Source organism: Anser brachyrhynchus (assembly GCF_964034855.1).
Source record: "Anser brachyrhynchus genome assembly, chromosome: 2".
NCBI lineage: Eukaryota > Metazoa > Chordata > Aves > Anseriformes > Anatidae > Anser > Anser brachyrhynchus.
In genome coordinates, this window is record NC_137695.1 from 4811998 (window position 1) to 4826687 (window position 14690).

Here is a 14690-nt window from a genome sequence, read left to right on the forward strand (position 1 = left end):
CTAATATCTGGAAACATCAACAGAGAACGGAAGGATCCAGATAAATATCTGTTCTTAGATTGTAATTTTTGATGCTTCATAATGCTGAAGCACTCTGAACAAATCCTGAAAAGCTCTCAAACACTGCAGGATTTCACCAAAAGGATAAAAGCCTTGCAGGAGCCAGTCCTTACATTGTAATAGTTGACGCTTATTTGGAGTCTCACTTCCACTCTCTGTCACTTCCACTTAACTTCGGCAGTCCTGCTGATTTCAGTGAGAGTTTTCAGGAGCTCAGAGCTCAGCATGAATTCAAATGCTTTACTGGCCTTAGCTCAAGTTATCTGGCAGAAATGTCCCGGTTTTGCTTTGAAAACATATTAAATGGAAATAGCTCCCTCTTCTGTTCTTGCTGAGACCAAGTCAGTCCCCTAAAGGAATCCAGCAACTGCAAACTACTTAGTACAGTAGTGGAGCACAGTACTGCAGTACAGTGCACAGAATGGTGCCCTGGGGATGTCCCCTTTCAGACCAGCTTCTCCTTTTCTGCTGACTCCACAAGCACTGCACAAAATTGGGAAATGTCAGCACGTCCAGCTACAGATGAGTGAAGTCAGTACAAGTGATTTCTTGGTCAGAGTCTCCCCAAAGAATTTTATCCAGTCCAACATGCTTTTGACAGTGTAAAAAACACTCATAAATATCCGACAGTATATTCATTGCTTAACAAATACCAGGAGTACACTTACTCTTCTCAGCTTTGTTTGGGAGCTGTTGAAAGCCCACTGAAGCTGTATTCTCTACCTCAATTAATCTTAATTGTGAGGTAATAAGCCATCTTGAAACTGGAAAGGATCGAGTGGTGGGTTAGCACTACCTTATATGCTCGGTCAAACTATATAGAACAAAAGTCATAGAGAGTCAGACCCCAGTGTTTCTGATTCCTGAGTTCCTTATGAGCTGGCTCTGTGCACTTCCATGAAGTCATGACCTAATAAATCCCCTAGAAGCAGAACATCAAAGATGGATCTTTAGGCACCACTTCCAGTCCAGCAACAGTCAGACTTTTGTCTGGGTTTAGCTGTTATTTGACACATCTCAGGGTCCCAGTACTGTGCATAATGAAGAACTGACCTCTTCTGGATTTTAAGACTTAAGATTACAGTACTTTGCCCCATCATTCAATAATCATTTTCAAATAAGGTATACTAACACAGGTAAATAACTATACAATGTTGGTTGCTGTTTTCAGTTGCTTTTTGGTCCCAGACAGGAAGCAAGTGCCCATTTGTATCTTCAGCAGACCTGCAGTTTGTTAACTCCCACAACCCCTAACACAAATGTGGACAGACCCACTATATCATCGTTTCCTCAAGGTCTCAACAGGGCCTTGTCACTCTGTTTCCCAAGATTAAAAATAAATTAAACAGGAAGAAAATAATAATCTGTGGTTGGAGTTTCACCGTATCAATGAGGTTTTTTTTTTTAGCACTTAAAAAAAAAAACACAGCAAATTAGCCATCAACATGGATCAAGTTACACTTAATAAAACAGACGTACTACTTCATGGCCCATATCAGACGATGTTGGCATCATGTGCCTTAGTTTATGAAGCAGAAGGTGGTATAAACTCCGCAACATTTCTACTGAATATGACACATTCTCACCTCTAGCACTGAGAGTGCAGTACAAGACCAACTCTCAGGGTGCCTGAGCCCAGTGTATGACTTTACTGACTTTCTGTGTGAGCTGTTGCATACAAGTTTCTCTATACCTGCTTTAGTGTTCCCATCTGTAGTATGGACAAAGAGATAGTCATCCCTTGCTTAAATTTTGAGAGCTGCTGATGAAAAGCACTAGGTATGAGGCAATTGTTTTTACTATGATGATTTTCTATAGGCACAGACACGGCACAGTTGGCTTGCACTGCTCAAAAGAAGGAGTCTCTCTAAACCTTTTATATCAATGTGAATCACTGCAGTCCAATAAAAAAATAAAAATAAAAATCTGAGTACACTTTGAATAAAATACTTTGAGACACAGGAGCATTGTGGATGCAGCATCATGGTGCACGGGGATGCTAACTGGGCTCAGTCAAATGCTGCAGTGACATGGGTTATCCTCATTCAAAAACTCACCACAGTGTCTCATTGTGGTACACAACTGTGCTGGCAACTAAACCAGCTTGTTTGGGTATAGCTTGGATAGCTCGACACAACTGCACTGAGCCATGTGGATATGCCTATGCACTTGGCTGGTGTTCGTTCATTTTATCTTCGGAGGCTTTTCTGTATGTACAACTACAACGTTGAGAGCAGTCATCAGTGCTGTTTCCTAAGATGTAGGTGACCTCTGCAGGTGGGAATCACTTGTACTGCTTGTATGTCTGAGGTTTAGTGGTCTGAGTCTGAACTAGTAACACTCAGCTCCCTTTATAGGCAGCTAAAAGAAACCAGCGCCTATGGGGTCTCTCCACTGACTATGGAAGGTGTTCAGAATGGTTTGGGATTTCAAAAGTTGTAAGTTAAATCTTAAAATTTCTGTGCCTTTAAGCACTTTCACCTCTGCTTCCCATCAATGCAATCAGAATGCATATCTCAGTCTCTTTTAGTCCTCCATCATATTTCCTTGACTTTTTAGTACAGTATTTTTACAAATATTCTTACCTGAGGCCTGATAACCAATTCTCACTTTTCTTGAGGGCCCTTTCTCTCTTCTCTCTTCCAGTCCCTGAATGTCTGTGAGAGGCACCCACTTTAAGGCTTTTTTCATTGCTTTCTGTACAAAAGCTTGGAACTGATTTTCTTTCTTCTGTCTTCGTCCTCCCTCTTTCAGAGAGCAGTTTGGCAAAAGAGTCATCTGTATCTCTGGGGATGTTTCTTAGTTTTTCAGAAGCTGAAACTGTGTGTGAGCTTGACAAAGTCCTTGATGCAAACTCTGTATTTACTTGTGTTGAAGATTCTTTACTTTCCTGAGAATCAACGCTTGGGACACTCAGGTCATTTCCTTCCTGTTTTTCACCCTTGAGCTGTGCTGTGCTGCTTATGCTAGTGGAGCGTTTTGAAAGCCTCCTTTTTTGCAGATCCTAGAAATAAGTGCCATTAAAATTATAGATTAAAATTTGAGTATCTTTACACAAACATGGAAAGCAAAGGAAAGCTCTATCACTAATACTGGACTAAACAGTTTCTTCATTATTAGGAACCAGGTTAAAGAGTAATTTCTTTTGTATAATAAACAAAAAAAAATACATACACTTTTACTTACAATTTGAACAGTAGCAAAGGTGCTGTATACTTTAGTAATTGCTTTCTTTTACCCAAGAACATAAACAAAGTAACGTATAAAAACTTAATTTGGGGGTTGTACTCAAGAGAACCCAGACTTATATGCCATTTTCCTGGACAGCCTGCCTGTTACAAGTATCTAGTCTTTTTTTCTGAATCAGAGCTCTTCAGAAAAAATCCAAGTAATTTATTTAACTTTCACATTTACTTCAGTATTAGCAAAATGAAATGTTTAAAATACTTAATTTTTTATAAGCTTAATTTTACACAGGCAAAGTTCCTGTCGATATAAAGGAGCACGAAAGAAAAGAAAAAAAAAAAAAGAGAGAGACACAAGAATTTTAGAATTGTGTTTTAAAAGCAATTATTGACAGAATATGGTCTATTCGGACCAATTTAGAAACATAACTTTAATGAAAGTTATATTTTTAATTCCATACTGCTACTGATTAAATGTGGGGTTTCAGAAAAACCTGTGGAGATCAGACACCCATGGCTAAGAAAACTTTAAGAGCTAAAGTAAAGAAGCAATTCCCTAAGGCAAATGGAAAATCCCAGCTGTCAAGAGATATGAGATACCAAAAGTGGAAAACATTTATAAAGAAATGCTGCAACCAAAGATCACAGATCTGAGTGCAGTGCTTCTTTCTGAAACAGTATGAATTTCTGAATTAACCACAACCACTGCCCTAACCTGCCACATCTTTTCAGAGCACAGATTTCAGATTAGCATGCAGAAGTCACTTGAATATTATTTGCAAATTAGTTCATTGCAGAAGGTTACATATAAAATCTCTGGTCATGCCCAATATTTTATAAGCACTGGAAATCACCTCTGGTGAACTTGCTACTGGTCCAGCCATCATTCCTCTGACAATGAGACCAGACCTGGGCCTGTGCTTGTCCTTCACTGTAGCTTGAAGCTCTTCAGAAATCATTGTTGCTTTTAAATCTTCTTGACTATCTTTTAACTTCTTATCCCCATCAGAGGTTAATTGGCTATTGCATATTGTCTCCATATGGCATTTTTCACTTTTGTGCTGGTGTTTTCTGGATGAAAGGATTTTATCTAGTGGATTCTCAACATGGTATCTACAAGAAAGAAAAAGAAACAAAAATTCAAACAGCCAAGGGATACTAAATGAAATCAATGAAACCAGCACCTTGGCAAATTAAATCACTGCTGTCAAGTTAAGTTGCATGTTACCTAGCAGTGGTACTCAAATACAATCACTTTTCACTTAAACATCTTTATGTAGGTCTTCAGGAGATTATTTCAATATTACTCGGTGTCACATGTTTAAGACTTTATCTTAATCTTATGTTTACTTATTTTGATATGTACCATATTAAAAATAAATAAATAAATAAATAAAGCAAGCCATATATTTCAAATGAGATAGGTCCCACTGATAGGACTAGAGGAAATGGCCTCAAGTTGCACCAGGGGAGGTTCAGGTTGGAAATGAGGAGACATTTCTGCTCAGAAAGAGTGGTCAGGCACTGGGACGGGTTGCCCAGGGAGGTGGTAGCGTCACTGTCCCTGGCAGTGTTAAAGGAAAGGTTGGACCTGGTGCTTAGGGACAAAGTTTAGTGGTGACATTGGTGATAGGGGGATGGTTGGACCAAATGATCTTGAAGGTCTTTTCCAACCTTAACGATTCTGTGATTCTACCACAAGCAGTTCCCCTTCCTTCTCCATCTGTTGAATGGCAGTTTGAAAACCTGTTAACATTTTTGCTAACATCCTCTGTTATCATATAACTCAGAGTGACTCAGCTGACCTCCTTCACACTTTGTTCAAATATAGAACATTTATTTTAATTCAAAAGTAATATGATAATATGTCGCTACATCGCTGTCATTTGACCTTTTCCATATTCATCAACCTAGCCCTCACCAGAAGGCATCTCAAGGTGTAGTTCACTGTTTGCATTGGTTTTCCTACACATATTTAATACTATAAACAAGCTTTTCTGAAATGCAACTGAGATTCATTTAGATCTCTCTGTTTGTATCACACTATATGCATTTCTTTTTCAAAAATACTTTTCAACGAACCATGTTCTTACTGATAAAAAATAATAATAATAATTAAAAAAAACATCATTTCTGCCTTCTTAAACATCCTGCAAGAAATCATGAAAGGTTCGATTTTCTTCATTAGTCTCTCTTTCACTGGCTGCAAAACATTAGATCCTTATGGTCCCTTCCAACCCAAAGCATTCTATGATTCTATGATTCTGTGATACAAGATCATTGTTAAACAGAAGTTCTTTTATTTAGCTGTTCCCACTTCATTGAAACCTCTTCTGCATCATTTGATAAATTTATATTCTAGGTAACCCAAAAATAATAGCCTTCTTCTATGATAACTGTCCTTCTACTTTTGTTTTTAACTCTAGGACGTTTTTCTCCATCTCATTTCACAGTAATGTAATTCAATGAGCTGAAGCATCTTGTATCACATAAACATGAATTTTATTTAATCAGTGTGGGTTTGGGGTTTTTTTTGTTTGTTTTTGTTTTCAGTAATATGTCTATCTGCGAAGACACGCTTCATATGTAAACAGAAGGGTGCATGATCAATCTCTGGGTGCATTATGAAATCTGAGGACTGTTACTCCTGACCTAGGACCACATAACTCCTCATTGCCAAAGGGTACAGCTAGCTTAGAGGTCACTTTAACACCTAGAGACACTGAAAAAAAATAATTCTGAGGTCAGGTAAAAGGAAAGAGATGGAAGCAGGATTCTTAAATAAGGAACTGGTGAACAGAATCTAATTACACTCTCCACTCCTGCTTCCATTATTAAAAATTATCCAGGTAGTTACAATTAAACCTAATTTCAGGCACTGGCTGCTTGACCGGGTAATGTCTCATTTCTCCATAGCCAGAGGGGGCAGAAATGGCTATGAGGATCACACAACCACACTTCTGCCCTGGTGTTTCTCTCACTGATACATTTTATAGGCAGAAAAAGGACATGGCTTATCCGACCTGGCGAGCTGCCTATGACAGTCCTTAAAACAGCTTTGCAGCTTCTTTCCACGGCCATACGGCAGGCCAGAAACACAGCCCAGCTGCATGGCTGGGACAAGACCTGATTCGAGATATAACTGGGGTATCTGCCTGTGTCCAAGGGTCCAATTCTCAGCTGCCTTTAAAAGAAAATACAATTACAAATAGCAGAGATACTGATATATATCAGGACAGACCCTAAAACCCACATTCCCCACTCCTATTGCAAAAAGACAATTTCAAACCCACTTGGTCCATTTTTACTTTAGAATGATAGAATATCCTGAGTCGAAAGGGACCCACAAGGATCATTGAGTTCGACTCCTGGCTCCACACGGGACCACCCTAAAAACAGACAATAATGTCTGAGAGCATTGTCCAAATGCTTCTTGAACTCTGGTAGGCTCAGTGCCGTGACCACTGCCCTGGGGAGCCTGTCCCAGTGCCTGACCAACCTCTTGGGGAAGAACCTTTTCCTAACACCCAGCCCGACCCTGAATTGCTCCTCCTTCATTGCTCCTGCGATGTCTTTAGGCCTCACACACCCTAAGAAGGCATTAAGCAGTAAATTTCCTATGGTGCTTAAGAATGCATAAAAATAGGTACAAACTCAAACAGGATTTAGACAGAAATGTGCAAGCCAATACAGGATTCTGCTCCCTTTTGTGCTGGCAGCTCTCAGTGTGCACTTGGGTTTCCAGGCTTGTATACACAAAGAGTTCATAGAATCATGTAGGCTGGAAAAGACCTTTGAGATCTGCAAGTCCAGTCATCAACCTGACCTATCAAGTCCCGTCACTAAACCATGTCCCAAAGTGCCACATCCACACGTCTCTTAAAAACCTCCAGGGATGGGAACTCCACCACTTCCCTGGGCAGACCATCCCAATGCTTGACCACCGTCTCTGTGAAGAATTCTTTCTAACAACTAATCTAAACCTCCCTGAAGTTGGACACTTCTTTTCACTTTCCAATTTTCCTTTTATCTGCTGTTTTTGCTTCCCTTTACCCCTCTGGCTCGAGCAGCAAAAGCAAAAACTTTCCTCCATAGAATTATAGAATCGTTAGGGTTGGAAGAGACCTGCACGATCATCTGGTCCAACCATCCCCCTACCACCAATGTCACCATTAAACCATGTCCCTAAGCACCAGGTCCAACCTTTCCTTGAACACCCCCAGGGACGGTGACGCCACCACCTCCCTGGGCAACCCGTCCCAATGCCTGACTGCTCTTTCTGAGAAAGAATAACTCCTAATTTCCAACCTGAACCTCCCCTGGTGCAACCTGAGGCCATTCCCTCATGGGGGAATAGCGCCTGTGGTGTAATGGGGGGGTCCTTCCTCACAGACCCGTGCTGCACCCCACCCCTCACCCACACTTGTCTGCAAATGTGGCTTTAACATTGTCCCTTCACGTGTGTATGTATGTACAGTATGCTTGCTATGGGGGGGAACGTGTAAACCTGGATGTTTAGGTGAACTCAAGACCCCCCTTCTCACAGCTTTAACCCCAGTGGAGGACTACAACCATAGAGTGCCCTCCAGCGCAAGGCAGAGCGGCCCCTTAGCGCACCACTTCCGGAGCAACGACGGCCGCTCTGGGCCAGCAGCCGAACTCTATCGTGCCCTCCCCATCTCGCGCGGCGGGCGGGGGAGGGAAGCGCTCCGCTGCCAATGCGCATGCGTTGGCAGGGCTATAAGTAAAGGGGCAGGGGGGTGGGCGCCATTTTGTGGAGGGCGGGTGGGTAGGTGGGTGTCGGGTCACGTCGGTGCTGTTCGGTCTCTGGGGGTGGTATTAAGGGTTTTCTCTGTAGGAGAAAGCTTGTTTACTGTAATGAAAGTATCTTAAGACACTCAAGAGGCTTACGGGGAGATTAGGGTGTCTTGTAGAGTGGGGAGAAAATGAGACAGGTCCAAGCACTGAGGCTGGGTGAGCTGGGGTAGTGTCACACAGGGGAGAGAGGATTATTCTGCATGTAATAAAACTCCTATATCTGATATATATATATATATATATATATATTTCTCCCTGCAATGCCTTCTTAGCAAGCACCAAATCTTAGCTTGTTACGTCCACTCTCAAAATTGTGGTTTTCTTCCCTAGTGAGCATGGACTTGCTGAGGTTTTGGAAATGCTAACACGTAGAAGCAGCTAGCTTGAGCATGCTGTATTTAGGATGAGGAATAAAATGGGATGAATTCCCTAAGAATTGGGGTGGAGAAGGTGAATTGCTTCCTTGTGCCCGTTTTAAAAGCTTTCTGTCAAAGCACAATTAGAGTTGGTCCTGCTGTTTTGAGACACTAACAAAAAATGAAATTGAAAAACTTGCTATGTGCTGTTTTCAAATATTTTCAATGATAAAAATAACTAAGCCTATACTGTTCGCGACAATACTGAATGTAAGACTGTAGGCCTTGCTTTTGACTGTCTAAAGCATGGGTATATTCATAGTCTGAGTGCAGATGCCTAGTTACCCATCAGACTATATACTTGATTTTGAATACTTTCCAGTTTACCAGGCATAAAAGATCAGATTTGTATGTGCTTCATTGACTGAAAGATGTAGTTAAGATTATCAAGTCTTTGTAATCGCTAGGGAGTATAAAATAGGGTGGCTTACTTGAGAGATATTAATAATTTGGAATTTCATGTTTTGTGTTACTAAGTTAACTAATACAAGGTGCTGTAGCTGAAGGTATAAATGACAAACCACTTAATGCTATTTCACTTAAAAAAAAAAAAAAAAAAGGACAAGGCAAAGAGAAATCAGACTATACCTGGAGGTTTGAGTTTTGCTCTCATCAGGCATACTGGCACTCCCAAATGTATGATCTTCATCTGAGAAGTCAGGTGGATGAGATGTTGAACTCTTACTTTGAGGGGCTGACAGAGCAGAACTTGAACTGGTGATTTTGGAGGTCCCACGGTGCTCAAGGAAGTAATTAGTAATAATTTCAAGAAGTGTTTTAAGTGGGTTCTCCTTTGCCTATTCAAGAAGAAAAACAAAGGTGTTTGTGACTATTGAAAGTCTTTATTAATCTTGCTGCAACCTAAGATGGGATGGTGTTTTGTAGAGTAGCTGAACATGTTAACTATTTTCTAGAGTCAGCTACTGGTGGGTGTAAATGATGTGGCTGTACAAACAATACATAAAGGGAGAAGTTGTGGGGAGTAGCAACACCTCCAAGATTTTCATGTGTTAAATGAAGTAAGCATGACACAAGTAACAACCTGTCCTCAGCTAAATACTGCAAAGTATGGTAGCTATATTAGAGTACATTTCTTCTAATCACAGAAATGTAGTGGTTGGAAGGGACCTCAAGAGATAATCAGGTCCAACCCCCCTGCCAAAGCAGGTTCCCTAGAGCAGGTTGCCCAGGTAGGCGTCCAGACAGGCCTTGAATATCTCCAGAGAAGGAAACTCCACAACCTCCCTGGGCAGCCTGTTCCAGTGCTCCGTCACCCTCACTGTGAAGAAGTTCTTTCGCATGTTGGTGCGGAACTTCCTGTGCTCCATTTTGTGGCCATTGCCCCTTGTCCTGTCCCCACAAACCACTGAAAAAGAGCTTGGCCATATCCCTTTGTCTCCCACATTTCATATGTATTTATAAACATTGATAAGATCCCCTCTCGGTTGTCTTTTCCCAAGGCTGAACACACCCAGGTCTTTCAGCATTTCCTCACAGGGGAGATGTTCCAGGCCCCGTATCATCTGTGTGGCCCAGAACTGGAGACAGTACTCCAGGTGAGGCCTGACCAGGGCAAAGTAGAGGGGGAGGATCACCTCTCTTGACCTGCTGGCCATGCTCCTTTTAATGCACGCCAGGATCCCGCTGGCCTTCTTGGCCACCAGGGCATACTGCTGGCTCATGGCCAACCTGTCATCTACCAGGACCTCCAGGTGTTGCCTGGTCAACTTCTGAAGAATTTAGAATGAACTGCAAATAATACCTGACACGCAAACTCTTATTTAACTGTTTTTTCAGCAGTCATGAAAGATGGATGATATATATATTGCCTTTTCATTAAAAAAAAAAAAAAGTCTATGGCTTAAAAAATATTTTAATGTCTGCTTTAGTAGTACAGTTACATAGGGAGATTTATTTTTTTAAGTGACCTAGTAGTCCCACCATTAATACTATGCAAAAAGCATCATGATGCTTTAAGCTAATAATGAGCAGAATTGGGTCTAGGGACTAATTGGGAATTACCTGTTGATGTCCCTGACATCAAACATTGTGGTCTATATTGCATTTCAAAGAATAATAAATGTGAAGAGTATAATTCTGTCTGTCAGATCTTATATAAAGATGTAAACAGAAATGGGCATAAAGAGAGAGTTCCAAAATTAAATAGCCATAATAATGGAAAAGGTGTTGAAGTGAATAACTGCTCCTGGTTTATTGGAAGATTTGTAACAAGGATTCATTAACTGCCAGGTTCTCGGCTTAGTTCCATGAGCTGTAAGGCAATCTCAACTAAATGTTGTGCTCTCCATTACTTCAGAGAACTTTAAGTGTGTCCACAGCAATGCAGTAGCAGGCACAGGCTTGAGTTCTCTGTGGTGTGGACATACCACTGCAGTCTTGATTTGTCTGACCTGGTTCCATAGGTCTGAGACCAGATTCTGGGGAGCACCATCTCTTTCCTTACCTTGTTCTGTTTGTACAAGGAGTGCAAATGTAGGATGTTTCGAAGTTCATTCCTGTTATTGATGCTAAGCGCAGAACGTGGAAGCTCTCGGTCCATGGTACTGATGGTTTTCTTCAATCCCTGAAAAGGCCAAGCAGGAGATTTTAGAGTACCTGAGACAGTACAACTAACCAAAGATTTCATTACTGACTTTGTTGGATACAATATGAAATTTCTGGGTATATTAAAATGGTGGAAATTAATAACATGCTAAGCATTAAACCTGTACTTTAATGAGACCATTTAGCGTTACTGCAGCTGACATGTAAAAAATACTTAAGGTGGTAATGCTGTCAGTGAGGTGGAAATAATCAAACATGGGGAAAAAAAAAAAAAAAAAAGACCCCCATGCAGCTGATTTCAGCTACAAAAGTTTCACATAACATTTGAGTGGTCTGTGTGAAGGCCCCTGCTAATACCTGGGCTTCTTGTTCAAATAATGTCATGTATACCAAGTTGGCTTTTTCCATCAAGGTGTGATACAGGTTCTTGTAAATGTGATTCTGACCTATGTAATTACAAAGTCTGAACGTCAGGTGTAGTCTGTGTTTTGGCAGGTTCAGAAAAAAAATCAGGACCTTTATCCTGATCACATTATTCTGATCAGTGTCTATATTGGGAATCAGTCTGATCCTCATGGCATCAACTGGTTTGGGGTCTTCAGGTGGCTCAGTACACGGTGGTGGTTTATAGGATCACAGGAAGATCATACTAATTTAAATTGTTACAGGTGAATCCAATTATAGCTTTTATTCTATTTGGAAAAAAAAAAACTAAATCCCTTGGATGAGTTTTTTAAAACTTAAATTAAAAATTGGCAACTCCAAGCATATTCCACTTGTTCACCACACTTCAGACTTCCTCAGGTGCTTTGAATTTATAGTCAGCATACATGGGTGTTTCAGAGACAAAATGTATGGGCATCACACTTTATGGAGGGGAAGGGATTTATCATGTAATATCAGAGTGGGTTCCTGAGCTAAGTTTAGTAGTACAACATCAGACAATTTTTGAGAAAGAAAGCCCCAATGAATGACTATTTTTACAAGAAAGGACTTCTTTTTTTCTGCAGATGGGTTTAGGTTTAGTGTGCTATGAACAAGTGGTGGCAAATAGGATGGTTCTCACAGCTGGTTATGAAGGAAGATTTGGGGAAAGGGAAAGGAACACTTGTGAAGAAACAGAAAAGTTTAACAGCAGAGTTGTAATATGAAACAGTTGCTGCAACTAAAGCATAAAGTACTACTGGGTGTGGTATGATCTGTTTTACCAGCAGGGCATTCCCTTTCCTTTTATGCTTTTCTTCAATTTTACTTTTGAAAGTATCTCAGAAGTGTGACAGCGTTTCATTTGAAAAATCTTCCCTGTCAGATACTGTAAGGTACCGTTCTCTCGTACTTCTGGAAGTAAATGGCAAGTAATGAATTCTGCACTGGAAATTCTGTTGGCAAATGTTTCACCTTTGTTCACTAACATTGAAAATGTGCATTTGGAGACTGGATGCAAAACAGATGAAGGAAAGCAAGGCTTGTGAAGCAACACTTCATCACACAGTGGTTGCTTAGGTTCTGGTACAACCAACTCATTCCTGACACTGGGGGCGGGGGGTGGGGGAGGAATATCTGCGATATTTCCTTTGGATTGAGCATAAATGCAAGTAGGTAATTTTACCTGGAAATTTGAAGGTGTCTTTTCCTCTGCTCTCAGTCCCAGTCTACCCACACCCAAATTATTTCTTTTACAAAGTTTTTTTTGTTTGTTTGTTTGTTTTGTTTTGAAAAGTACAGTGGCCACTTTCCTCCCCTTCTCCCTTTCCTCCCAGATAAATCTGCTGTTTGCCAAGCTAATGCAGAACACCACAAAAAGATGCATGTGACCATTTCCCTTAGCACCAGTACCTCTTGTTTTGTTTTAGTATTCATCTGGGAAGCTGTGTACATCTCTTGTAAAAACAAGGACGGTAGAAATAGGACAAAGCAAGGACAATAGATAAGCAATTAAGGAGGAAAACAAAAGCTTGAATCAGCATGTCTTGACTTAATCTTGTTTTCTTTTGCAGGCGCCTGTGGGTATGAATCAGGTTTTCTCAAAAGAGCAGGAAGCTGCCTTCCATGATCAGAAATAAAAGGCATTGTGGGAGATGTAGTGCAGACACTCACCCTAGGAGCTTGTTGCGGTTCAAGTCCAGCTGCGTTAAGGCTGGAAGAAGCCCCCCCTCCCAGTATTCCATAATCTTTAACATTTGTCGTGTGTCATTCCCATTTTTCCTAATGAGAAAATCGAGAGAAAGTTACCTTTCTACTGAGAAATTCCCTCACCAGTGATGCAGCCACTTCTTCCACAAAGGAGTTGTCCATTTTTTAGCCCAAAGCGCGCTCAGGGGGCGTATCCTTTACTTCATCCGACAAATCATTCGAGCCCAACAAAGCATCCGAGCCTGCCGGCATGGCAGCTCCTTGGTGCCATGGAGCAGCAGTGGGGCCGTGTTGCTGCAGAGACCCGGTGTCATCGGAAGCGTGGAGAACTCCTCCCCCGGGAGCGGTGCTCGGTGCTGGGAGAGCTCGCGGGGTAACGCCGCAGCGGGCATCTCGGTAATTGCTTGAAAAACTCAGGAGCAGCTCGGTGATAAAATTTGAGAAAGGAGTGTTTAAATCTGAGAGGCTGGGAGATTTCCAGATTTTTTTTTTTTTTTAAAGTCATAGAATCATTGAATATTCTGAGTTGGAAGGGAGACACAAGGATCATCGAGTCCAACTCCTAAGTCGCTGAAGGTAGCATACAAGCTATCACTCCTGTGCTAATGCTACTTCCAACCATTATGTTTCTTGTAAAATTGCCCTCTTGTTTAATACAACAAAAATGTAGCTGTTAAATTAAGCTTCATCTCTTATATTGGTGAGACATAATCCTCAATTAAATCTTTCTTTTCAGGCTGAACATACATTGGCCAGTTCTACAACATGATTGTGGCAAGTCACACTTTGGGCTTGCGGACCTGATTTAGGTTGGAGAGAACCTCCAGAGGTCATTGTAGTCCAACACCCTGCTCAAAGCAGGGTTAAATTAGATTAGATTGGTCAGGGTAGCAGTGTCCAGGGATGGTGATTTTGATAAAACAGACTTGGGAACATTAATTTATTGCAATTTAAAAAAATAAAGCAGGATGGTGCGAAACAGAGACAAAAACTTAAAACATCATCTCCCTGCCACTCCTTCCCAGGCTCAACTTCAGTCCTTCATTCCTGGCTCTTCCATCCCCACCAAAGTGGCATGGGGAGTTGTGGTCAGTCCATACCAGCTCCTCTCTGCTGCTCCTTCCTCATCACACTGTTCCCCAGCTCCAACATGGACCCTCCCCAGGTTGCAGTTCCAAAACAAACCAATCAACCAACAAAAAAAAAAAAAAAAGGGGGGGGGGGCAAAAAAATTTAGGGGTGTATGAAACCTGTTTTGATCAGGTGCCAGTAACAGGCTGCAGAATGAGGTCCTCCAGGTGATAGGGCAGTGGGAAGCTGCAGGAAACCCGTGGAGAAAACAAGCCTGGGTGGTATGCAGGGAAGAAAAAACTCTAGGCATTGGTCACAGATCCATTAGGAGACTATAAACAGCAGGTCTGCAGAAAGGAAGATAAAAGTCTTGGATGGGAGAAGCATTCTGGTTCTCCATGTTAAATAAAGTGTACTTCCTCTCCTGCTTACCAAACAATGT

The 14690-nt window shown here is 41.3% G+C and overlaps 1 protein-coding gene across 5 annotated transcripts in view; it reads right to left on the reverse strand.

Moving 5' to 3' along the window:
* The window catches only part of MINDY4 (MINDY lysine 48 deubiquitinase 4), an 84976-nt gene extending 70628 nt beyond the window's left edge, over positions 1-14348 (reverse strand). For 2 of the 5 annotated variants that reach the window (XR_013945901.1, XM_080578520.1), the window contains exons 1-5: positions 13277-14348; positions 10944-11063; positions 9068-9276; positions 4100-4358; positions 2646-3064 (exon numbers count right to left, since the gene is read on the reverse strand). Coding sequence is in view for 4 of the 5 variants with exons in the window: in XM_080578520.1 (XP_080434646.1) it covers positions 2646-3064; positions 4100-4358; positions 9068-9276; positions 10944-11063; positions 13277-13339 (1070 nt within the window). In the remaining variant the exon portion in view is untranslated. The remainder of the gene's footprint in view (positions 1-2645; positions 3065-4099; positions 4359-9067; positions 9277-10943; positions 11064-13276) is intronic. The other 3 variants (XM_080578518.1, XM_080578517.1, XM_080578519.1) reach the window with 3 other exon arrangements.
* Positions 14349-14690: the final 342 nt, after the last annotated feature.